General features: G+C 39.4%; 1 protein-coding gene across 1 annotated transcript in view; it reads right to left on the reverse strand.

Annotated features, from left to right (window-relative positions):
* Positions 1–8,337: 8,337 nt before the first annotated feature.
* Positions 8,338–27,599, reverse strand: part of SLAIN1 (SLAIN motif family member 1) — a 49,445-nt gene continuing 30,183 nt past the window's right edge. Inside the window, 4 exon segments of the mRNA XM_030948052.1 lie at positions 8,338–9,442; positions 13,377–13,668; positions 15,616–15,780; positions 25,309–25,647. Of these exon segments, the coding sequence (XP_030803912.1) occupies positions 9,367–9,442; positions 13,377–13,668; positions 15,616–15,780; positions 25,309–25,647 (872 nt within the window). The 3' untranslated portion in view covers positions 8,338–9,366.

Below are 27,599 nucleotides of genomic sequence, written 5' to 3' on the forward strand. Positions count from 1 at the left end.
CCACTGTTGCCCATGACAGATCAGTACCTCCTATGGAAGTCTCCTTGTCTTCAAACAAGTGCTGTTTCCTTCAATTACCTTTATTTCAGATTCTCTTTCTCCCCTTTCCTTTCACTTGTATTTGTCCTATTTTTTGCATTATATGAAAATATGAAACTTCATCAGCACACAGAAAAAATCCCACAACCCAACAGGTTGTGCATAATTATTTCCTTATGGATTCCTAAACTTGCTACCCAGACTTTGCTCATTGACTAAATGCACTGATAACACAAAATAATCCCATTCACACAGCATATATCTGTACAAGAATTTATTTTCAAACTTGAATTACAAAGTTCTGTTATTCTGCTGCTCTTCTTCATTGCTATCTTTGTTCAATAGAATCAAAATTTATTTGCTTCACTGTAGTTCCCATAAAACCTAAACACCAACTCTATGTGTACATGGTAAATTTGCTAAAACAAGAACTGTATGAGAAACTCGATTATGAAAGAACACAAAAATGATCAGCCTTAGAGAAAATGTATAGGAAAGAGAATCCAGGTTTTCTGATTTTCAGTTTACTGAACTGACTGTTCCTGTTTTGGAATTGGTTCTGCAATTCACTTGCAGCTGGAAGAGCTTTATTCACATGACAAGGTGCACAGAGCTTAGGCAATTCCCTCACTTAGACTGCCAGCTGCTTTGGACAAGGATTTTTTGGCTTTATTCCATGAAATCCAAGTTGCTTGCAGCCCACAGACACTACCAGAGCACAAACATTTAATCCCATTACTCAAGTGTGAGCATGTTAGGCAGGTTTTCTGGTACTACTGAGGTTTCAAGAAAATGCATTCATTTCTACTGCTTTGTGATTTTATCCGCAGGCTAACACATGCCATGAGATAGATTTTCCCATATCTCTTTTTCTACCAAGAGGAAAGGGGAAAAAAACCCCAAACTATTTCACAACAGACTTAACCGCTCTGTGGAACTAAGGAAAAGTTTCAAAACAGAGGGCAAAGCCGCCACTTACTGCTCCACAAAGGATTAAAGGAATATACAGGAGATGTAGTTCCTAAGTTCTCTTCAAGGAGATGGCCTGCTTTTATGTAAACTGCCTTTCATCTTATCATATATTGTTCACACTGAGGATATAAAGTAGACAGGATATCGAGTGAGGCTATGAAATGATGCAGCAGGAAACAAGGCTCTTTTCAGCAGCTTATGTTCCAAAACACTGCTGAAACACTCCAAGATTTCCACATCTCCCTATCTTTCTTGGAAATATGCTTGTGCTTATGTAAACTCCACACACACCTGTGATTCGTATTTTGAAGCACGATATCAGTTTCTGGAGCAAACTGTTGGTTTAATCTATATGGAAAGAGTAAGTCTGCTCTTGGGAATGATGGTAAGGCCTTCCATGATGGAGCCCTCCATTATGTTAAAGTCCCTTAAGGGTAGCTTTCGCTCTGCCACATCATAAAGTCAACATGGACTTTTATGAATACCTGATACTTTTCAATCAATATTGGCATTTACGCTCAATTCCGTACGAAGATGTGTGCCAGGGAAAATGATCATCCCAATTGTCTGGAATAGCTTGCCAAATAAATAGCACATTTCTTCCTGTTTCCTTTGGAAAACAGATCACTGACAATGCAAAACAATCTAAACCACTTCTTTTAACAGAATGTTCTGTCAGTGAGTTTGGAATTCCACAGAAGTACAAAATATCCATGCCCAGACACTGAATTTTATTCCAAGCCATTCTCAGTCAATGTCATTGTGAAAACTGCTTTCTGAGTAAACTTTAAGATACTGACCTGTGAAAATACAGTAATGAAACTTTCTTTTAAATGGGACCTTAGTAAGACAATATCAGGAAGATAATTTTTTGCCAGAGTCTAATTTCAGAGGTGCTAAAAGTCTTACCACTTGAACTAGATGCAGCTGGGGTTGCAAGTACTCAGTGCCTCAGAAAAGCATGCCCATGTTGTCAGACTGTGCATAATTACATTTGGCTCCTCATCAAAGAGAAGCACTCAGCTCACACACAAACCACAGGGCTGGATAACAAAGCCACAGATTTGTTATCAGCTAACAGCTACCAGGCTGATAGTACTGAACATGGTAAGGCAGATGCATGGTCTCCCTCCACCCCACCCACCCAACCACAGAGCTCCTCCTGCACAGGATGAGCCAAAGTAATAAGATGTCTTCAGAAGCAAGATAAACTCCACTAACACGCACACAGCTTCTGGATCAGACTGCACTTATCAGTGAGATGAGAGCATAATTAAAGGAGTTGAGCCCAGCTGCACCAACCCAAGTAGCTGCATCTGTAAATTAAATGGGATGGGACCCATTTTATATCATCGGTGCTGTTTCTCATTGATTGAAAGGATCAGGTGCTAAAAGTGTTCCTTTTTATAAGGCAGAAGTAGGTTGTTTAATGTGAATTGAGATCCGGTGAAGAGTGAGCCATTGATAAAGCTATACGTTTTTGTCTGATGCTTTTTTCCTGCTCTCATATACAGAAAAATCCTTTCCATTGAATATGTATTACCTACTCAGACCTCCATAATTTACTGCAGTCAGTGACTGCCTAGAAAAACACGGATTAAATCAAAACACATTTTTATGATTTTCTTTGGCTTAAAAAAAATATCAGTTTTTCTAAATTTTTTTTCTTCTGAGTTCCTGAACTTTCCTTCCAATTCTTTACATTTGAAAGGAACTGAATGGGATATTGGCAACATTATGTAAAGAAACTGTATTATACCCTGATGCTAGCTATTGGAATATTTCAGTTCTAGAAACAATGTAAGTCTCCTAAAGAGGTCAGTATTCATTAAACATATTGCTAAAATTGAATTCAACACATTTGTATTGGCTCAATGAAATTCACAGGAAAACAAAAAGCATGTATCAAGGGTTCCAAACTTGAAGTTAGTATAACCTCCTGCAGGAAGAGTTGAAAAGCAAAAGAAACATTAGAAGTACCTTTTCTGTTTTCTATTATTGCAAAACAAATGGTTCCAAAAATTTCAGATTAGGTGTATTTTAGTTGACATCCTCATCATGTTATCTGCTGCTTCGATTATTGAAAATTTCAGTCTTGGATACAGATAATATACCTTGTTTAGTAACATCTGCGTGCAGACTGCAAAGTATTAAGGGTTGGCTGGATTGCTAGAGCTCAGTTTGGGAATTTGGCCACAGGCTCATTCTTTCTATATGTCTGGCCACAAAGACAAAAGAATATTTTGTTTTTCTAGGGGAACAACAGAAATGTCAGGGGCAAGAAGTGAACAGAAACAAAGAAGAAACATTATTTCAAATTTTTTAACACAGAAGAAACATTATTTTAATATTTCTAACTAAAAATATTAGTCAAAATAGAAAACCACAACAACAAATGCATGAGCATAGTGAAAGAATTCTACAGAGCAGAAAGATCATGTCCGAAAAGGCAAAACATTATCTTTAAGCTATGCTCACAGAACAAAAATAACATGTTTGAGTATCAGTGTCTCGTTGGACTCTGCCCCAGAAATGAGACTCTTTTAAGCACTCAATCTTAGCAAGAAAGGAATGTCTCCTCTCTGGTACCTCCACAGAAAGCAGTGGGCAGCCAGGGCTGCATCTGGGTGCCAGGTGTGCAGGGGGTATCTGTGCTCCTGGGAAACAACAAGGCTACTGCAGAGCAATGGATCTGTCCTGCTGATCCACACTGCATGGCCAAGTCTACTCCATGGCTAGGAGCCACAAGGCCTTTTTTCTGACCAGCCACAAAAACAACTTGCACATCTCAGTATCTTTCAGATGCTCAATCCCTCTTCAAAGAGAGCTGAATTGAGTAAAGAAGCAGCAAATACCTAACAGAATTGCCTTCATTTTTGTGTATTTGTCATATATTTTTTCAAGTACAAGTCACTTAATAATCTGTGAACATTATCTGTTGCCTATCTAGCCATAGTTTCATACAATTTTGACATCTGCATCTAGGAAATGTGCACCCCTTTTGACTGTGTTAGATACCAAACTTCTCTCTACTTCCAAAAGGTCAAGATAGGCTCACTTTTGAAGTATTTCTCTGCAAAAAGTTTAAAGTTGAACCACCATTCATTGTCCAAACTTCTTACCGTGGTTCAGACAGCCAAATCTGTATGTCTGTCCGTTGTTCACATGAAGCAGTGTAAAAACAAGACTACCAGCTGCTTTTATACATATCATATGTCTGCTAAAGGTAATGCATGAATTAAGAAATGTGTTTACTTCTTTAAAGAATTAAGCAAGAATCACAGAATCATTAAAGTTGGAGAAGTCTTCCAAGACGACTGAATCCAACCTTTGGCAAAATAGCAGAAAGCAATATGTATCCTGGGCTGCATCCAAAGCCCCGTGGGCAGCAGGGACAGGGAGGGGATTCTGCCCCTCTGCTCTGCTCTGACCCCACCTGCAGTGCTGCATCAGCTCTGGGGTCCCAGCACAGGAAGGATGTGGACCTGTTGGAATGATCCAGAGGAGGGCCTTCAGCATGATTAGAGGGATGGAACATCTCTCCCATGAGGAAAGGCTGAGAAAATCAGGGTTGTTCATGCTGCAGAAGAGAAGGCTTCAGGGTAACCTAATTGTGGCCTTCCAGTACCTGAAGGGAACGTACAAGAAAGCTGGAGACTGTACTAGAGCATATAGGGATAGGAAAAGGGGGAATGGCTTCAAACTGAAAGAGGGTAGGTTTAGATTAGGTGTTAGGAAGAAATTCTTTACACTGAGGGTGGTAAGGAATGGTAACATTTGCACAGAGAAGTTGTGGATGCCCCATCCCTGGAAATGTTTAAGGCCAGGTTGGACAGGGTTTGGAGATCTCTGGCCTAGTGGAAGGTGTCCTTGCTTGTGGTGGGGGGTGTTGGAACTAGATTATCTTTGAACTCCCTTCAACCAAAACCTTTCCATGATTATGCCACAATCAACATTTGGGTACCAAAGGATTCTTGTTTGTTTGTTTGTTTATAGGTAAAGGATTCATAATGCTTAAGTCACCTAAATAATTATGGCTTATATAAAATGGCTTATTTAAAAGAGGAATGAGGTTTCAAGAATAAGCTTATCTAATCACTCCCTTCCTTCCATGAGATACTTTTATATAAACTATTGTTGAACTGCACATGTAGAAACAGCACCTCCTGGGTCTCTTTAGGTCAAAGATAATCCCTTAAATTTCCCTTGCAACAACCAGGCAGCCTGGTCACATCCAAGTGCAGAGGTATGACCCCTACTCACAGACATTCACTCAGATTAAGCACAACTGCTTACCTGGGCAGGTAAGAGCTGAAAGTCCCATTCATGGAGACAGAAGACACACTGAGCACTCAGTGCTCCCCAGGCTGGAGAGTAAGGAGCAGAACAGCAGGATGGGAATCTGCAGGTGGATGGTCAAGAACTGCACCAGCCACACAAGCCACAAGAGCATGTGTAATCACTGAGAGAGATCATGAGGTTTGAATCTGGGGAGTGCAAGGGATAGAAATATTGATGAGGGGGAAAGATGGCTGAGTAGATGGGCTGGCCAAAAAAGGAAAAAGAAAACTAAATCAGACTCAGCAGAACATACCCTTTTCACCTCAAAAGTGACAGGGAAAGTCACCAGGGCTCAGTCACCTCCTTTTTTAACAAGTAGTTCTGAATTAGTAAGTCATGCCAGAAGATTAAACACCACGTATCTGCTTTCTAGAGTGATTGTGCTACTAACTCAAATCCTTTAAAATGTAACCTCACCCATCATTCACAGTGGATATTTAAATAGTGTGTTCTATATGAAAATGCTGATTTTTAGTATGTGTATCAGTATACAGGCATTGTAATGGTGGGCCTGAAATCCTACTGGGCTTCATGCCTTAAAAATCCAAAGGAAAAAGACAGCAGTTTATGTCTCCAACAATCTGTAGTTCAGGTATAGCTATAATCACCAGTCAAATTTAAGATGATGGGCTTAAAAGCAAAAGATGATAACACTGATAATTTAACTGTGGTCCTGCTTTGAGTGGTACTATGGCAAAGAAAAAAATCTTTTAAGAAGTATTTAAAGGTGAATTTAAAAATGGAGATGCCCAGCAATCCCCTATAGTGAGGGACAACACAGAAGGAGCTAGCAGGTGCTTTACTTGCAGCATGCACAACACAGGCTGGCATAATGGACCTTGATATGGGAATTCACTTCAACACTCAATGAGAAACTAATAGTGGGGATGGGATAGTGTTCATGGCTTTGCAGAAGGGTACAACTAGATCACAACAATTATTTTCAACAGAGAGGGGAAAATCAGCAATACACATGAAATGGTCCAAGTAGTGACATTGTCAAAGCAGAATGAGAGAAAAATTATCTTAGCAGTTTTACTTTGGACAGATTGCACATACTGAAGCCACTACAAGGCCGAGGTTACCTCAGGTGAGGAGGTAGTGGATGAATTTCATATGTAGGGGTGAAAAAAAGAAATGTGTATCTTCAATGCAGGACTTCAGACTATTAGCTTGAGGAAAAATCAAAGACAATGCCCCAGATTATGGGGCTCAAAGACTGGAAACACAGGGGTTTTATTCCCATTGACTAAACAGAGAGGGGAAAAGACCTTTAGGAAAAAGGTTGTGACTCACCCAGTAGCTCAAGAGGTGAGCCCAAGAGTACAGTTTGGACTGAAGGAGATACGTCATTTTTAGGATGCAGCAACAAGGATGCAGGAGCAGGATGTGCATTCATGGACCAAAAGAGAAGAACCAAAGAGAAAGAAAAGGTCCCTTACACTTAGAAATTATTTTTTTCTTGCAAAAAGTTAAGTTTGACTCTTTATTTTTAAAGATAACTGTATTTTCCACTGTCCTGGAGAAGATTTTGCCTCTCACAAAATTGAGCCTGACAGAAGTGACTTTGCGCTGCATATTCCACTCAGTTTGCTCCCCTGAGACTTGGTGAAGTCTGTGACACCGTGCAGTAGTACCCTGGTTCAGTGATGCAACTTTGAGGGGAAACAGCCAGTTCCACCAGCTACAGGCAAACGGCAGCAGTACCACAGCCCGTGGTTGAAATGAGCGTGATTCTCTTGATTCTTAGATTCAGGTGCTCACACCTTGGGTATCCTTCTAGAGCTTGATGGCATCCAGAGTGACAGATACTTGACAAAAACACTTAAAACAGAAAAGCTGTAAGGTTACCAAATATTGACATCATGTGTTACAAGGGAACAGGGTAATTAAAAAGGAGAAAACAAATGGATCTTCTCAAAGAGCTCATAATATTCAGAGCCTAGAAAACAGACCAGCTTTAGCTACAAAAAAGAAAATATTTTCAAAGTATATGCTGCCCTCTTGTGTACAACTCGGTATTAAATACAAGAGCTGCAACCTATTTCAAAAACTGAAAATAATGTGGTGCTGTGGTGTCCCAGATAACGTAGGAACAGTGGTAAAATTCTGGCACTAGGGAACAAATTGAAGAGACAGTTCAGACCAGGGTTGTCATCAATGAGAAACTGATCACTGCCATGGGCCTTCATCCATCTCTTATGAAGATCATGCTGGATCCCTAGCACCAGAAGCCATGAGAGCGCAGAACTCCCCACAGGCAAAAGGCAAAGCACCCCCAAGCCGCCTCTGAACCCCACCACAATCACAGATTGTACACAAATGACTGACTGCTTTAACTAAAAGTAATTTCTTCCAATTAAAGCATCTAACAAGTTTGGTACACTCCTGCTTAAATACTTACCTGTGCCAAGTTAATTTCTTTTTTTGATTATTCTTGATACCTTCTTCAACAGCTCTGTTCTTTTGGAAAAGAAAAAAAAAAACATTTTATCTGTATTAAAAGAACTTCAGTGTGAAAAATTAACTGTTTATTTCTGTTAAACAATGCTATGCTGTGTACTAGTATACATCACTTCTCAGCATAATGAAAGTTTTACTCACCACTAAGTATTTCCCCTCTGCTTTTCAGAAAAGCAGGTCCTCAAGCAACTCTGGAGCAAAACTGAGGGCAAATTCATAGCCACAGGGAAAGGTACACAATTTCTGTTTCCCATTGTAAGTCATAATTGCATGCTCTAAACAATAAATTGAAAAACTCTCTTAAGATCAGAGTAAGACTGATTTGAGAATAATACATCTTTGTCTTCTAGCCATACCATGGCTTCCTAACACAATTTAAAAAAATAATTTTTTAGGTAACTCAGTTACTATTTGCAAAAATCCAGCATAATCTTTATAAAAGTTAAGTAAAAACTTATGGAGCTAAGTAGATGTGAGTAGCCAAATTCTCACAATGTTTACATTGCACACTGAAAAACAGCATTATTGCTGAAATAGATTCTTTATTTCCTGAAACATTCCAAAACAGCAGTATACACAGTTGTAATCAAATATTAAGTCATATGCCATTATAAGAAAGCATTGATTAGTGCAACTGGATTTTGTAAAAGATCTATCAAAAAGATTTATTTGCATTAAAACTCATTTTCCATAAGCAACTGTTAATAAAACATTACAATTTTATTCTTTGTAATAAAGTACTGAAAATCAACAGTAGTTTTAGAGATCACTGTACCTTTGTAAGTGCAATGTGATTTATGCTGCCATTTAAATACAAAACACTATGACAATAAATTAACAATTCAACAAATGGTGATAGACCAACTAAACCATGCTGACCCAGCTGGATGGCAATTTCCAGTGAATGCTACCATTTTTTTTTGTGCTTCTGCAACATAAATATACTGCTTTGTATTGCCAATTGGTAAGAATTTGTAAGATATGTTTCTAGCACTAAAAAAGTACATTACCCCAAAAATATCATTTATGGCACAGAAAAAGTTAAATTATCTCTCTGTAGTTCAAGGTCCAGGCAAGTTTAAATGAACTTAAGTATACAAAATAAAATGTACTGAAAACACTAGAAAAAAATTCAAGCACATACTTAAGTACCCCAAAATTCAAAATAAAATGTGTGATGCCTTTACACTGAATAAATTATCTCAGAACTTCAGTACGGCAAAGCTGCCCAAAAGCAAAATCTCCTAGCTCGTTCCAAGGAAATATTCTTGTATTTTGCACACATATAATACTTTCTTCAGTTCCAAATGCCAACACTGCCATTGTTAGTCTGATAACAATGCAGCTGTTCAGGTAACTGATTAAGTGCAATATTTAGTATTTGACAAGATGTTCATTTTTTAAAAATGACATGGCATTTTAGATGGTTACACATTAAGATCCAGTGGAAAATAATACTGTATGACCCTCCTTTTCCAAATCATTGTTACCCAGCCAGCTGGGTAATGAAATCCACATTATGTGTTCTCCACTGTTGAGGGGCATCCTTCATCAATAGCAGCCGTCTCTCCAGTTCCCATCTCGTATCGTGCTCAGTGATGACAGTGGCTTTGGAGGCTGAAGGAAACTGTATTAACCAAATGACAAAGGGGAAAAAAAGGAAAAGGAGGTCATAATTCCTGTGCAAGATCAAGGTAAAACACATCATTTACTTCTGCAGTGACAATGGCTTTGGGGCTTGCTTAGAGACATTCCTCTGGCACATTTCTGGCTACATCTTAATGCACATATAAAGATCTGTGGTGAAATTAAGGCCACTTCCAATGAGAAGAGCATGAAAGATTTGTAAATAGGAATTGAGTGAATAACTGCAGTAATGAATGAGATGCCTCTCAATGGCAAGATTTGGTTTTTCAGGGATAAAGATAGTAAAAATGTATTTTTGTCACTATGAGCAGAAGAGAGCTAATGGGAAACACTTTCCAAAAAGCTATTGTGCTCAGCATGCTCATGAAAAATCAGCAGTTTATAAAAATACTGTGCAAGCAGAAAAGAATTTTATCAGCTGGAGAACTCCACCAATTTCTGCTCCAGACTCTCTTTTATCTGTCACAAGACATGTGATGATGAGTTTCCAGAGCTACCAGTTCCAGCACTCCAACTCCTGACAGGAGCTCATCATCCCCTAGGACACCACCTCACACCTGGGCTGCATCTCTCACTCATCTACAACGACTTCCAAAACACTTCCTGACCATCTTCCAGACCCTCCAGGTACTACTGAGGCAACTATTTCAAGTAAAACTAAAGAAAGGAAAAACAACCATCTGATTTGATCTAACTACTGGTAGCACAGCAGGCTCTGTATCTTATTTGCCACAACTATAATTTTATCACACCCCAATTTGCTGAAAAAACTGTGTTTCAATTTTGTGAAACTATTTCATATAAAAGCAGACCTCAAGCCTTGTTTTCACACTACTCTGCTTTTGTTATAAGTTACTGATGCCTCCTCTCCCTTCCAAATGCTTTTTGCTGTAAAAAGGCAGAGATATCATGTAAAGCAGGCAGTCAGTCAGTCAACAGAGCAGCTTCAACTCTCTGCTACCACTGCTTTTCTAGTAGCAAAGACACTGAACCTAAGTAAAAACACTTGGTTAAAGTTAGATTCAGCCAAGCTGCTTTTGTGCAGCTCCACTTCAGTGCAGCATCATTTATCTTTGATGTAAATCCAGTTACTTGAGACTAAGAACACAATCTGCCTCTGCTGTTTTCTGCAACTGCTGCTTTCGTTTCCAGAGAAAAAAGAAAGTATATTAATTAATCTTCAAAAAAAAAAAACCAAACCGAAGAGGGAAAAAAAAATTAGCTAACTTAAAAATAATTTGTAAGAATAGTGCTATGTATCTAGAGGTGAATCTTTGCTACAGGGCACTAACAGAAAAACATGCCAGCAACGAAAACCATTTCAAACAAGCACAAGCTGCTGGTATGACATCATGTTGTTGGAGACAACAGAGTTTTGGAGGGGCCATAGTGCATTTCTACTTTTCCATCACCAGCTGGATAGCAGCACCTGGCTCCAGTACAACACAGCATGAATAGGCAAGCCCTGGTTCCGCAGGTATACTTACATTCCTGCCACACTTGTGCCTGGTATCTGGCATGATCCAGACCCTGAGCTACTGACGTTCTGGCTTTAGCTGGAACCTGTTTCATCACTGTGGCCTTGTCTGGAAATTGGGAATGTTGGCTGACCCTGTTCATTATCAGTGCTGCTCTAGGCTGGGCACTGCAGGGCAGCCCAGCTGTCCCACTCAGCTCCCTGCTCTAAGGGCAGTTGCCCCTACCACCCTTCACACTGCATAAGGTTAAAACACAGAGAACTGGAAGGTGGGCTCTGCAAGAAGCCAGACAACTGGAGCTGGAGAGGAATGAGGGTTTTGTGGATCCACTCAACAAGACCAAAAAAAAAACCAAAGATGTTGTCTGAATTCTAAGGCTAAGAAGAGATGGATTACACTATCACAATTTCTTTACACTGCTTGAATCACTGATGGTAAGGAGAAAACCAGTTAATATTTAGTTATTTATCCTGGCTATTATAATTTTATTACAAATTATTAAAAGCACTCCCTCATTCACTGTTTTATTCTATGCAGAAAATAATAAAGTTCCCTAATGCAACCCCAATATAATGTGTCTAAGAACCCACTTTAAGTATCTAAAATACCAGTAACTTGGCTACCTAACAGTCTGGCCAAAGGTAGGAAGACACATTTGCTCTGAGAGCGCACTTCTCCCTAAATATCTCATTTATTTAGAAAAATAAAAGACCTGCTCTATTTTTAATCAAGTCACGACTACAACCACTATTTAAGTTCGAAAGAAGACTCTTAAACTGATAATCAGAAATGCCATTAATTAGAAAAAACTGACAACTGAATTCCTTCCAAGGAAAGTCTGTATGAACTGAAACCCCTTGTGTTTTTCCAAATGAATCTATAAAACTGAATGAGGGTGTTGAGGAACTGCAGGCTGACATCCAGTCTACTTGGGGGTTCTGAGTCCTGTGAACTCCACACTCCTACAGTGCCAAGACCATCCATCTTCAACCATCACTGCTTCGGCTCTATGGCAACACAGGATGCTGCTAAGGCACATTGGAAGGAAAGGAGACAGGAGCCCAGACTTCCTGGACTATAAATAGCTTCGTTACTGATTTGAATCAGCTTCTAATAAAAACAGTGTTGAGAGCACAGTGTCTCAGTCTCCCACTGAAACCCCTTAATTTTGTTTTTCTTTAATATTGTCTGTTGTAGGAGAAGTTACAAAATAGCAAGGGACTGGTCTTCATGACACAGAAAGGCTTCCTCACATGTTGCTATGAAAGATTTAAGAGCTCTGCAGAAGAACATGAAGTAGAGGAAAGGAAAAAGAAAAAAGGAAAGAAAACCCTTAGCTATAAAGAAGTCTAACTGAGAGAGCTTCCTGCTGAGAGCAAAGAAGGTTATAATAGAAATCTCATGGTACAGTCTTCATCAAAGAAGAAACCTGACGGCTCTTTATCAAAGTTTCACCACAGTTGGTCAAAATCTGTTGTTAGTCACATCAGTGTAATCCCCAAGTAACTCAACCAAAGAGCGAATGTGAAACAATTGAACTTATTCTGGATCTAGCCAGTATGTAGTGAAAAGTACAAAAATGATGAGAGCTAAATAGTGACAGTTCATCCAACAGAAAATGAAGTGGCCACATAGCAGGCCCTCACAAGAGGAGGGATGTGCGCAATGCAAAGAAATAGTTGGAGGAGTTAACACAAGTTGAGAGAAGCTTTTTCTTGAGAAGACTTAATTTCTATTAATTACATAACATGCAGCTGAGAGTTGAACTTGCAGCTATGATAAGGTGATTAAAACACATCTTTCATCAAGACTATTTTATTACTTGACCTAAAAATAATTAATTTGAAAATTAATTTCTTTTTTTTTTGCATGCAAAAATTTGCATTTGCTTAACAGTACAGCTTATTGCAACTATGTGATATTCCAGGATTCCCTGTGTGCCTATTGTCTCCCAGCTGGAATTGATAAGATGCTGGTTCAACCCATGACTGTACTATCCAGGGTATTTCCTTCTTCACAACATGCATTTTCACAGACTACTGCCATTTACAACAACAGGGATGCAGCTCTTTGTATGTGAGCACTCTAAGATTAGCTCATGCCATGACACTGAAATAGCAGTAGGCACAAGTCAGAGAGAAGGTGAGCCACATCAGTTAATGATACGAGGTTTGTTTGGATTTCTTACTGACAGGTGGCAATCCATTCCTATTCACACGTGATTACACACTATCCATGATCAGAGTTTACTAGGGGCTACCAGCATGCATTGTCCATCACTATTTCTGGCAAGCCATCGTCACCCATTCAGTGACTCAGCACTGGGAGACAGAAGCTTATGTTTTATCGTTCCATATTCAGGAAGTAAAAAAATTCCACAATTTAAGCCTAAACCTAAGCCATCCACACAGAGACTGAGGCCTGTTTAACCCTCACCTTCGAACTGGCTGTGCAATTTTACTTCTGGGAATGCCACTCCCATTGACGGCCAGCGATGGTCTTGGAAGAGCACTGCGTCCTACGATGCCTTGACCAGCAGTCTTGTTTGGCATTGGGATCCCAGTGTTGGAGTATAGCTGTGAGTTGCTGGACACTGGAATACTGCTACTGGTACTACTCCCTTGTACAGTTGGGCTTACATAGGCAGTAGCTTTGAGAGGCTGTCTGACAGACACTGGAAAATGTCCCACACTGTGAACTCGGTGTTGAAGCTGTCCTGGTGATGGAACTGTGAAGAGTGGCAGAAAACAAAGCAATAAGGTTAGTGTGCAACAATTTAGACCAGGTAGTAAATGCTCATTTCTAGACAGATCTGAATAAGGATAAACACACCATTATACAATTTACTTGCCGCCTACAAACTGCTGAAAAACCTCTTGAATCCAATACTGTATCCAGTAACACTGCACTGAACTAAAATATCTTGTTCCACCCCATCCTGCAAAAAAATCCCAGTCCATATTCATCCTTCTTTCTCCCCTCAAAGAGATTAAATTAGCCATTAAAAGCACACTAAATCCACCTACGCATGTAGAGCTATAAACAGGAGAAACTGCTGAAGGTATAAATTATTCACTGTAAGGTGATTTTGATTTCTATGAGGTAGCATGCAACAACCACATCTTGCTCAAGCAACACTGCATTAAAGCATTATGAAACATCACAGAAGTTTAAGTTTTATGCAGAAAAACAATAAAAAGGCTATAAAAGGTCTTGAATGTAACAGCATATTCCACAGCTGATGTTATGTAAACCATCATTTTAAATCAAGGCTATGAGCTCCAGAAGCTTTATATATAGAGATTTTTCTACCCAATCCTGCCCTCTGGTGTGCGTTTGGCAGGCATCACTTTCTGAGTCCACTGTCAACAGCCTGAAGCATATAAATTAAGACACTACATTTAGAGCAACCCTTTCTCAAGTCTTTGGAAAAAGGACATCTTTAAACCATTTAAAGTCACAGGAAAAATTGCAGGGGAGTGATTCAATTAGACTGTACAGTCAATATATTGTTATGGAACACTTATCATCACATAGCTCCTAAAATACCCTAGCACAGCCACTTACTATGAATGGTTTTTTTAAAAAGTATTTCAGAAAAATGGAATTTTATACACACACATATATAAGAGCATGAACATACAAAGAAATATGTATCTCTAAAATAATAAACAAAATTAAACTTTCAATGCACAACCATGAAAATCCATCTGGAAACCTGAACTATTTCCATTCTCATATTCAAGCAGGAAAAAATACAACAAAGTAACCCATCAGTCAAGACTATTTTCCAGAAAAGAAGCAATTTAATTGAAGACATTTATAACTTGCGCTCAACTTTGAAAGAAAACACCCAAAACGAGCTTTTGCCAACTTCTCCCTCCAAAACCTCACAGAAATGGAGAGCATAAGTTAATCCCTTCTTCCCAAATTATTTATTTTTTCCTCTTTTTCCACAGGATTCTGCCTGTGTTCAGTGAAATTCACTTCTCCCATTTCCACTCAAGAACCTCAACCACTGTGCTAGAAAAGATGGGTTTGGATCTTGATCTATCTTGCTCACATTCTACATTAATAATTCACCTACTGGATCAGTACTCTCTTCATCCCCCCATAAAGAAGTTACCTAAATTAAACCAATTACAGAGAAATTTTAATTCTCCCACTCAACAAGTACATCATACTTGAGAATATAAGCCTCTGTTTACTGGATTTCCTCAGAAGAAAGTGGTTCAGTAGGAGCCACTGCAGTAGGAGAGAGGTCATGTATTTTAAGATAGCGTTTATACAGAGTACTGTACAACCAGCATTGTATAAATTACCAAGAAAAGCAGTTTTTAATTGTAGTATCAAAACTAAAAATGTGAGCTTACATGAATTAATTGCATTTTTGGTGTTTCTACAATATTACTATTTATTATTATTATTATTTCAGTTTTAATGCTAGCACAAGATAAACGGGCAAAGGAAAAAAAAGTGAAAAAACTTTCAATAACAAGACTGGCAGAATTTGCTTTCCAAAACAGAAACATTGAAAATCCTGAGGTATATTAAAATATGGTGCAAAAGAACAGTTTGCTTTTAATTTTTCATAGAACAAAGGATCAGTGATCAGGGCGTGTATTCTACCACTTTCTCCATCTCTTGTGCTCAGGTGAAGAACACAGGTACTTACTACATGACTGCATCCTTGAAATCCCATTACTGGCTCCATGCAAATTGGAGTCAAAGCTCTGACTATTCCTCACAGTGACAGGAGAACCAGCAAAGCCAGCAGTACTGCTGATGGTGGGGGTGCTTGGCATCCGAGCAAGGTTAGGCATGCTTCTGCGGAGTTTGTCTGCAGCAAAAGAAGACAACACCCACAGTCAGGTCAGAACTTCCAACAAACCCAAGCAGCCTCAGTGTCAGTCCTGCAGAAAATCAGAATTATAACAAACTATTTCAATAAAAATAGATGTTTTGCTCTACCAGAAGAATATGAATACATTATTGACAACCTTCAAATTGAACCATTATAGTTATTGTAACAGCATGATTATTCACAAGTAATTTTAAAGACACCAATAGGCAGTACATTTGCACAACTGCAAGGATTTAAACAATAAATAATGATGAGTTTCACACAGATGCGTAAAGTAGGTCAGGTGAACCATGCCCTAAATGCGCCTGTTTCTTGCAGTAAATACAAAAGCAAGCCTGCACTGGCAGTCAGACACAGCTATGCACTCTGTGGATGTTGAAAGACAGGTGAGAAATCCATCCTAAGTGATTGAAGTCTTGGTTTCGGGTGCCAGTAAGATGCTACATAACTCCATTCAGAACCTAACCTTGTTAGCATGTTAAGTATCTGCAGGCAGCCACAAGCAAAATCTGCAATGTCTTGATGCTGTTCAGTTGCTTGGAGCCCTGGGTCAACACAAGAATTTTCAAATCTGGTGTTTCTTCCCTCCTACCTCACTTGTAGTTCCTGATTTGGTAGGCATTTTCAGACTAGGTTTATTTGTAGGGCTTTTCACAAAAAGAAAGCTGCAAATGCCCCAGATGCTTTTGGGGCAGGTACAACAGCTAAGGCAAGTGTCTTAGAGGTCAGAAGATGTCTTCAATCCCATTCACACCAGTTTGTTTGAAGAGAGAAACTGAAACCTTCCTGACATCTCAAGGTATCTTCCCAAGCACAATACCATGAGGTAATAATCTAAGGGAAAACTCTTCTGGTCTCTTCTGCCATCAGACCAAAGGGAGATGACTCAGTTAAATGCAATCAGAAGGGACTGGGAGAAAGGCACAGACTGAAGGACCTGGTCCTGTGACATGGCAGACTTCAGTAAAGCACTGCTGTGGGAAAACAATGGGCATTTATTCAATTGTCATTGACAACATGGCCAAGGTTTGCCTCTTGGCCAGTCTCAGAAGCACAAGTGCTGTGCCCTGCCGAGGTGGCTACATCTCCCCTCACAGCATGGCCAGCACAGAGGTCACCAGCTCCTGCTCCACATAGGTTCCAAAGGCTGGCAAATGACAGCAAGACTTACGCTTCTTACACTGCAACAGAAAGCAGGGGTGTGCTTGTCCTGTCACAGCAGCTACGACTGCTCTCTCCAACAGACAGCAGGGCATTTCCAGACTGATGCTTTGGTTTTATGCATAGGAACAACACAGCACACTGCTTGGAACTGCTGCCACGGGTCAACCTCCTGGCTCATACAGGGCAAGTTCAGTTCACAGAAACTGCAGATTTATTTAGAAATCTCTGTTGATCAGTCCACATAAATATACAACCTATTTAGCACCATTATTAGCTCATCTAATCCTTAAAGCTGCTAACAAGTGAAAAGTAGTAAGATGTGACAGTACAGTTCTATCTATACAAGTTATTAGGAGTCACTGACAGTAACTTCAATATATGTGATGCCTACATAACTCCAGCAACCTGTGTCACAGAAAGGCTGTATCTCCAGCAGGAAAAGGAAATGTAAGGTTTGAATCCCTGGAATCCAGAGTACAGTGAAATCCTAATAAAGAACTACAATACAGACAATCTTTCACCAAACAAGCCAGAATTGTGCTTCAGTGACTAACTACTCACTGAAACTGTCAGTGGTACAGCAATGAACAGCAAGGGCATCACCACCGCGGTGCAGCCAGGTAGTAAGTATTAATATCAGTGATGTAACAATGATAAAACAGTAATCAGGCTTCCAAAACTGTCCTGGGGATGCAAACAATAGCACCCATACAGCTACTGTATGCATCTATCTCTAAAATATTCAAGATGAAGAGGGAACTGTCACCCTGTGATGCAATCCTTGGGCAAGATTGGCAAAAAAATCATGAATATTGGATGTCTGTAGCTACAGTTAATTCTGGAATCCTAGCCTAACCTTTCAAAGTCCTAGGTCCCAAAATCCTAATTCAACATCACAGAACTTGGCAAAGAAAGGTTTGAGCAGCAGGATGCCGGTAGGAAAGACAGCACTGCATAAAACAGCTTTTTAAGTATCATGTTGTATAGCAGAATTCTTTGGACTCTACATGCTCTTCCACTTAGAGACTGCATCAGCCACCCCAGGCATTATTTGTGCCTTGAACTGTCCAGTGGATGCAGCTACAATAGCAGAAAAATAGGTACAGAAGTAGCCTGGATTTTCTCCATGTCTTGGGTGGCCACGTCTTTTGCCTCCTGTTCATTAGTCCCTTCTTGTTCCAGCAGTTTGCTCTGCTGCTGATTCATTCATTCCTCAGGCAGCAGATTCCTGCTGCACCTGCAAATTTTCATCCATCAAGCAGCTGCGTTACTCCTTTGATGGGTCCTTGTGTCTGCTGAGATAAATGGCCCTGAAAAGCAATGAAAATAGCGGGTCAGTTCTGTGTTTGGAGAAACCCAGCAACGTTCGCCTTGATGGCATTTTGCAGCTTTCATCTCTGCGGATGATGCATCCTCTTTCATCTCCTTCTTGAAGTTTGTTCTGTCACCTGCTTCCCTCCTAAGAACAGTAGAAAGAGTCTTAGAGACGTTTTGTTTGTAAATGAAATGATGGCTCTTGTGAGCTTAATATATGGAACCAGAAGGTGGGAATTATGTGATTTTAAAATTATTTCAGGCTACTGAGATGTGAATAGATATGAACTTCCTGAAAATTTATGAGAAGAAAAAAATATTTTTCCATGCTGCTTTCTTTTTCAGACCTCTTTGCAGTCCTAAGACTGGTAAGAAAATTAACAGAGAGGAAAAGGACTAGGGATGTATTCTCAGTTGAGAATTAATTTGCTCAAACATCCTGTTTGTGATGAACACTGGAATTTGCTACAGTTTCTGCTACCTCTTCTGCACTAATCTGGTTCAGTGACAAACCTAAAAAATCATCAGTTGCTTGCAGTTGGTTTTGTTAGGAAGATGTAGATAGTAACACCAGTAAGGAACTTCAAAGGACCTATACCTGTTCAAGAAATGACTGGACATGGCACTTGGTGCCATGGTCTAGGTGGCAAGGTGGTTATCAGTCAATGACTGGAGTTGATGATCTCCAACAACATCCATAGTTGTTACTGTGACCCACTACTGAGTCTCAACTATAACTTAGGCTGAAAAAAATATGGTGTTTAAGTAGAATGCAGCCATATAAAGCACCACAGGTGTATCTTCACCTTTCCCATCCTTCTTTGAGATAAAATATTATGACCCACAGACACTGATTGTATTGTTGAGGTATTTGTACATGTGAAGAAAATTCGAGGATAGGTCATGCAAGGGGAGTTAATAATTGGTTCCTGGCTCTTACCACCTTCTAAGAATAATTCATGCATATACACACGTGCTTGTAATTTCATGAGCTTTCTTTGGGCAGCATACCTTGCCCTTTCACATATCTGCAGCAGAACTGCCTATCACAAGTTTACACTTTTCTCCACATGTGGCATCCATGCTGAATTAGCCCATTGCCTCTACAGCATGAGAAAAGCTGGGAACTGTGAAATACAGATCCTATGCCCTCAACTGAAAATGTACATGAAAAGGTCACCTCATAGCACAGATTGTATTCACTACTACTAGAAACAGGTCAAAAAGCAGGAAAAAGTGCCTTTGTCAAACTTTCCACAAAATGACAGTGAAGACAACAGTTCCTCTCTCACTCAGCTGCCCCAGTTCTGATCTTTTGCCAGGAGGTTCTTCCCCTGATGCTATTTCTTCTCTGAAGTCAGCTCAGGATCAGTGGCCCAGCTTCTTTCTGGCAGGACACCAGAACAGGCAGCACCTGCCTTCTGTCTTCTGATTCCTGCACCGCTGGTGGTTGTCCCCATTCCACTGCTGCTTTCCTTTCCCATTCCCTGACCTGAAACTATCACTCGCTGAAGATTAATTCCATGTAGCATGCAAACAGACCTTGTCCTCAGAGCAAAGCTGCTCCAGAAGAGGCTCACTCTTGGTGGGCTGCCAGATGGAGACTTTTGTAGCAGTTCTTGGTCAGTATCATCTTCTATCTGCCAAAATGCCTCATCCAATGAGGTCCTCCTTGTAGGGAGGGCTTAAGTTGACTTTACAGTGAAGTCTCTTAAAACACTTTTGTTCCTTCACAGTTATTCTCTGCAAGTGTTGTCTATGTTTTATTACAACAAAAGGACTCCCAAACCTCACCAAAAGCACAGAAATGTAATACAATGAATCAGAATTATTGGTGTCTCAGAGGAATCTGTATCTGTTTGAGCTACCTTAGCAGTTTCTCACACATATTTAAATCTTCCACAGAAACCTACAAATTCAATTCTGCCTTATTTGTATTGTATGTACAAATAGGTCAGGGTAAAGCCATAAGGAAAAACCCCCTGTTCTTGATTTTAAATACTATATTCTATATTATGTAGACATTCAGAGTGTGTTCTGAAATCCTTAACAAATTTATAGACTCTATAACAACTTCTTTGGTAGACTCTATTACTACCTCACTTTATGGGATTAATTTCTCTTCCTCATCTCTGAATATGTGAGATGAGTATCTGCATTATATTTGTCACAGTTATAGCATTTGTAACATCTCAAATACATCAGGGTCTTTTTAATGGTCTGCGGAATCACAAGCTGATACAACAGAGACATTAGTGTAAAAGCACAAATACAGATTAAAGCAAGTCCTTCAGCTAAGGGAGTGATGTCGTTCTCAATAATGTCAATACCTACATTTTATTCAGAATTATTACTTCATCTCATCCTGGCTCCACATGCTTATGTCTCCCACCACAGATAGTTAGAGCCAATTAAAGATTTTTCCATTAGCCTTCCATGAGTTCTTCCACTGATCACTGTCCTCAATATAATCCAAAGGCAGCAAAGTAATATTGTTTTACTCCTTTATTGTAATAAAGTCTGCCACAATTTCCTAGAAAGAATTTTTCCTTTCTTACCTAGCAAGAGAGGTTAGGAGCAGAGAACACCTCATAAGTCTATGCTGAACCCATATCTAGACCATAATGTACTGCTGCTCTTCTATGTCTGCCTGGAGTTTGCTTAAAAACCCAAACAACAAACAGAAACCACAACTGCAGCTTTCAAAATGAAGCAACTGCCAATGATGTCCATAATATTTTTGAAGTGTAGGCGAGAAAGTTACTCATAACTAGGAATTTCTGGAAAAGCAAATTTTTTCAAGTGAATGGTATCTGTGGCTTTTTTATGAAGGTATATGCCAAGCCAAAAACTTAAAAAGCAACATGAAAAGGAAATAGAAAATATACATTAATATTAACCACACTGAATGCGTTGCTACTCCATGAGCCATATATTTTTCATCCATTCCTTCTTACTGTATTATAATAAACTCCTTCTTTACCTAGAATGATTTGTCCAAAATACAAAGTTTCCAATTTTCACACATTATAAAAATGGACACTTTAAAATGCACATAAAATAAGCAGTGCCAGGATAAAAGGTTGTGAGCAAGCTGATCTCAAGGGATGGAAAGTAGGCCTGAACACAAGAAAATCAATCCCATTTTCACTATCTTGTCTATCATGGATCTTGATTACTCTGGATGATTCCACAGCACTATAGTTAACCATTACCTTCTGGTTTCAGAAAATCAGAAGTATAAAGGGCAAAAATACTATCAGCTAATTAATAAAATTACTAAATAGAAATAAAATATATTTTTTAAAAGTTGAAGTGAAAGCAGTTACTTTTGCACCAAAGTAAGAAAAAGAATGCAAACCTATGGACAATATAAAGCAGAAACCAGCTTGGTTTTATGAATTTCCATGGTATTTCTTCTATGAAAATTATTATATATAAAGTATTCTTGATATTAATAGTTAGCAGTGTTTTAAGTTGCTAACCAGTAACTTCTTCAAATTAGACTAAGGGGAGAGAGACATAAGCATAAATCTTTCCACTGCAAACATATTAAAAGTTTAATAAAGCATAAAACACACACTAACTAGACAAACTCACTTCAGTTAATTGAAACAGATACTTAAAAAGCTGTTCACACCATATCTCTCTCAGTTTTTCTTTAAATTATCTATTTTCTGACCCATCAACCAATTACAAAATCCCCAAAAATCAGGATACCTTAAAAAGTTTACAAATGTAATTTTTCTGATGTGTCAACTCATCATTACAAAAAATTCAGCTGATTTAGGAAGAGGGTGCAATTCAACAAGGAAAACAAATCCAGACAGATTTCACACAAAGCTTATCTATATTCTTGGCAGAACTGGCAATAAAACCTATTAGAAAGCAAAGATAACATACACACTCTACAGAGAGTGGCTGTGAAAATGCTGTTTAAAAGGTAACAACAAGTACACCTACAGCTCATGCTACAAGTGGCCCCACATACACCTTAAACACATTGCAATATATTTCACATCTAAACATATTAAGATTGGCACATACCTGCCACTTTATACTAGTGTTTACCAGGAGCCTTCCAGTACAGCAAGCTGTTAGGGACTGGCAGTAAATGTGACTGACACCATTCATTCAGACATGAGGGGAATAAGGCAAGATAAAGAACCTGGACCTGAGAGTGGGGGGTAACATGGTGTAGTGTGGTCCAAAAGTGTGTAATTTTATCTTCAAATAGATGTATAGCAATTTAAAACAGGGCAGAGTGTCAATATGACAGCAGGGGCAGCACTTTGCTACAACACATTGGCAAGAACAAAGCTCACTGAAGTATAGCTTCAAACAGAGCTGGAAAACATCTGAGAGACTATTCTCACCCCCAGGAAAGGCAGAAGATCACTAGAGCACTAGAAACTGCAAACCATTTATCTGCTACCTCAAATGCAACCCTCTGGGATGGAGAACAAGCAGACCTTTGGCTACAGTGAGAGACCAGACACCTGGTGCTCAAGTCAGAGCCTGTGTGAAGGCACCTCATGGCATCCCACAGATCCTGGGTTGTTTATGGAAGCTAAACAGCATAGACACAGGGTGATGGGGAAGCCAGGGTGCACCAAAGTACCTCATGCAATTCTACCAGGACAGCTGAATTAGGCCTTTCATACACAGGTAGACATCCACACCTCAGCACTTAAGTGCAGGTGCTTCTCATCAGGCAAACAATACTATACTCCTAGAAGAATTATTGAAGTTTTCCAGGTTTATCACACCTCCACCATATTTTTCACAGGCAGGTAATTAAGTACCTCAGCTAGAGGACCATGCCAAACAAAGATGACTGAAAGCAAGTAGGGCAGCATCTCTCAAACTATTTGCCTGAAGGCAAAAAACTGTAATAAAGCTAAATATGTAGACTAGTTTAGCAGAAATACTGTGTCAAAGCTAAATACTAGGGTTTTTACCCTAGACTGAGTGTCAAAATTCAACAGTCACTTGCTGCTTGTTCTTCTTTTATGAAAAGCTCTGTGAATGCCCAGATGAAGCAGAGGCCAGACCCTTGACTGCACATACAAGAACAAAAGTGATCTCTTTGGGAGAAGACAAAGGAATAAAGATTTAGGAAGACTGCTGGAATGGCCAAGAGCAGTACAGCATGTGGCATGTGTGACTTAATTATTAATTATGGATAATGCTTTCCACATATACTGAAGGCAGAAACTACAGGTTCAGTTTTTCCATTTTCCACCTCCTTCCTTCTCAATTGCCCTTGTAAACTAACAGTGTGGAACACACCATCCATCACAGAGAGCTACAGACAAATTCTTATTTTGCAGTCTACCTCCATTTTAATGTACAGGAATTCTTGAGAGACAATGAAATTGTTGCCAAGATGGTAAGTGCTGATAAGATGTCATACTACATAGACATCCTCAGTACAGTGAACACTTGCCTCCTTATCTCCTTGTCTGCCAAAGAACACAGTCAAACAAATGTTTCTCACCATCAGTATTTGCCACTTAGGTGGATCAGCGTTTCATGTGTTAGAGGCTGAAGGTGTAGAAGCTGAGGAGATCATTCCCTCCTAAAGACAGTGGTACAATTATAGCACTGTTTGTTAATGCTGCAAACAGGCAACTGAAGTCACGTCCCCAGCTTCTGTGTTATGCCAAACACATTATCCAACACCTCAAAGTTCTTGAGAAAAAAGTCAACCAGGTGATAAAACTGGTAGTCTTTTACATGTATACACTTCACAGTTAATAAACTAGGAGTCTAATGTTTTTAGTACCTTAAAGGTTTCCATGTCTTTCCATGCAGGAAATCCAATGCTTAAATTCCACTAACACAGAACATTAAAAAAAAACATTCAAAACATATTTGGGAGCCACATAAAAACATGGCAGCAACAAATCATTCTCTTACTCCTGAACAAAAATGTCCCAAAGCCTTCCTTTCAAACTGCCAACATTTCTGCAAGCCCAGCAATGCTGTCCCATTCTTGTACCTCCCTGACAAGAGAAGTAACATTAAAATTAATATGGCACAAATGCTGTACCAACAGACACCCACGCTGCTCTACCCTCTGTTAACATCACCTCTCCTTCTATATTGTCACTTGTCAATTATACTTCCATGCCAGGGCTTACTTTGAATAGAAGTGGTTTGGGCACCAACCTGTCATGTCTTGTTTGTCAGAAAAGCAACATGCATACCTGTAGCACCATAAATAGCAACTATATGTTGTTTTGAACAACACATTTATTTTCTTGCCCAAGGGTGAGCTGTAACCTGCAATGTTACAAACAAGACCCTGGCTGGAAATGGATTGTTTAGAATTAACTTGAGAGAAAGATTGAAGGTATAGGAAAGTAAAATGCAGCAGAAAGAAGAAAAATTGTGATCATAATAAGGAAAGAAAAGAAGTTAACACCAAAAATGGAGGGAAACTTAAATTGTGAGTAAGCACCGAGACACAAATCTTCCATATTCAGGAATGCATCTCAAATGCAGTGCAAAAAAGCAGCAATATCTCAGGATAGTTTGGGAGTGACATTATCTCCAGCTACTTTATCAATCAGCCCTATCAGACCTGGAACAGAAGCAAAGGGCCATAAGCACTCATCACAGCACAGCTGCATTAACAGCAAACTCAGGAATAAGAAAGGAAATTAAAACCTGAAAACCCAGATCTGTATTTTACTGCATCCACAACGGACGTGTACATCAAGCTTGAAAGCCCCAGAGGTTCTTCTAGCCAACTATTAGCCTGCTAAAACATGGTCTACTTTACTTTCTGCTTCTTTCTTCACTTGTGATCATCTTTGCAGCATTTTAAAACAGACTAAAGCAACAACTTTCATGACCAGGTCACAGATTACATTTTGTACAAAATTGCTTAACAATAACACCCCTTCATCATTTACGCAGGCTTAAATTATTTGTCACAATTTATGTACAATTCATCTTTAAAATGGCACTGGCACTTGGCAGAGAAAAGACCACTTCTCAGAAAAGCATGCAACCCACCTCCATTAATCCTATTTGGTTGCTGCTCTGGAGTTTGGGCTTGAGGAGAGTAGAAGGGCTGCTGATAGGTATTTGTAGGGAATTGTGGGGAAGTAGGGCTCCTCCTGCAGTCCCGGATACTGGAGAAAGTCTGTGAGTGAGGAATCCCTCTCTGGAAGGGGGAGCAGCGAGTCAGACGTGGCTGTGGAGGTGGGAGGTGGTCAAACTCTTCCTCATCCTCAAGACTATAGCGATCATACTCCTGGTCACTGCATGTCCCTTTTTTTCCCGTATTCAGAGAAACACTGGAAGTGTGCCTTGACACAGATGCTGAAGTTGAAGCATAATCTTGCCTAAGGCCTGTAAATTCCAAGAGGAGGATGATTCAGCTTCTGCTAAGTGATTAACTCTAGATATGCACTTCAATCTTGAAAACTACACAGGTAAGTAGATGGAATTTTATATCAAGAATTGAATTTAAAATGTAATCAGGCTGAGGATCTGATGTAGGATTCATACGATCTACCTTTCAGGCATCTACGCCTGATTCTCTCCTTCAAAATCTTTTTTTAAATAAAATACTAAAAAAGGATACAGCTGTCTCCAAACGATGTCTTAGATGCCTTTCCTAAGAGGAACTACTCTCAGGAGGCACATATTTCTTTGCCAATAAGGACTACACGAGTACTAAGTTTTTAACTTCTCAATACTCTTAATTAGAGGAATTACACACACATTAGTTTTCCAAGCTGCTGCTACTGAACATTTGTATTCGCGCAACAAAAATGTTTACAATGACATTTCTTAAACCTACAACCGATCTAAATCTTCTGGCTCGCCAACCTCCCTGAACAAGAACTAGTTCCTGATAGCATCCAGTCTCCTGGACAAGGCTTAGCAGTAACACAACTGTATTTACACAGGTACACAATCTTCTCAGACTGTATTTCACACAGTACACCCTCTTCTCAGAATGCCATGTTTTGAAAACCATCTTACAGTAAGCACTACCCTGGTAAGAGCCTCTTTGCTCCAGGTCGATGAGACGGAAACATCCACATCCCTTGCACATCCCTCCTTTCTCCAGATGCACAGCAACCAAGGAAAAACCACTGCACTTCCAAGAGCCAAGTAACTCTGAAGTAGCTGCAGATAACAACCTTCCTAGACCTTCCAGAAGCCCTAATTTTTGACAGATGTCTTTGCTTCATAATGCAAACTTCTTAATATGCTTCCCCTCCCTCTCCTCAAGAGGGTTTCTATTTGTGGCTGCGAAGAGAGCGTGCCTGTGTGCACGTATAGAACTGCCACTTTCCACGGGATTAAGTGGTCAACAACTGTCACGTGCTCAAACATTCTCCACCAGCTGCTACTACAAGGATGACATACAATAACTGCACACCACAGATTTGAAGAGAAACCAGCATTTTTCATTCCAGTCTGCCAATGACCTGATTCCTTAAAGAGCTAAGTACCTGAAGTATTTTTTAAACCTCACTCTGAAGGAGATGAGCACAGCTGTCATTTAAATAATGCAATCCTTTGTATCCTTGAAAGTCATAACTCTTTTTCTCTTTAAAATTAGAACACTTGTTAATTTCTCTGCTGAACATGATGCATGCCACCACACAGTCAGCAAGCTCTCCTGCTGGCAGGTGATGATCACTCTACCTGCCCAGTCTGGTGGCTTCAGCCAGATCATGGCTCTAATTTTTTCTGCTCATTTTATTATTTTTGTTTTTTATAATCACTTATTACTTGGCATTTTCATTCAAGCCTCGCCTGTGAATTTCTCTTGCTTTTAATCTCATCACTTCCTCCTTGATATCTCACTTTGCACTAACAGGATACGGGAGAAATACTCCACTCATTGTCTCAGTAACCTCTAAGTCAAATTCCCTTTATTAATAAAGACATTTTACAAAAATTACTATTAAGCCAAACTAAAATCTATGTCAAAGAAGACTCTAGACTCAGATTTGTGTATAATTATTAGTTTTAAACCAAGATATTGAATTTAAAAACCCCAATTCTGTATTTAAGTGGGATTTCATTTCAAAACTCATCTGAAAATATAAGAAAATTGAAGTGGAGGCAAAGAAGGCCAAGAGAGCTGCTTATTTTACCTTTCTCATTAAATGTATGCATGAGAAAAATGCTTTAGGATCTTCCCTCACCAGAAATAAAATTATTTCAATGACTATTCAGAAAAACATAAACATCAAATTTTGAAAGATCCAGTACCAGTTCAGATAAACGTGAACCCAACAACATGCACACCTTCTCCATGCAGGTGAAGAGTACTTCCACCT

This window comes from Camarhynchus parvulus, chromosome 1, assembly GCF_901933205.1.
Source record: "Camarhynchus parvulus chromosome 1, STF_HiC, whole genome shotgun sequence".
Lineage (NCBI taxonomy): Eukaryota > Metazoa > Chordata > Aves > Passeriformes > Thraupidae > Camarhynchus > Camarhynchus parvulus.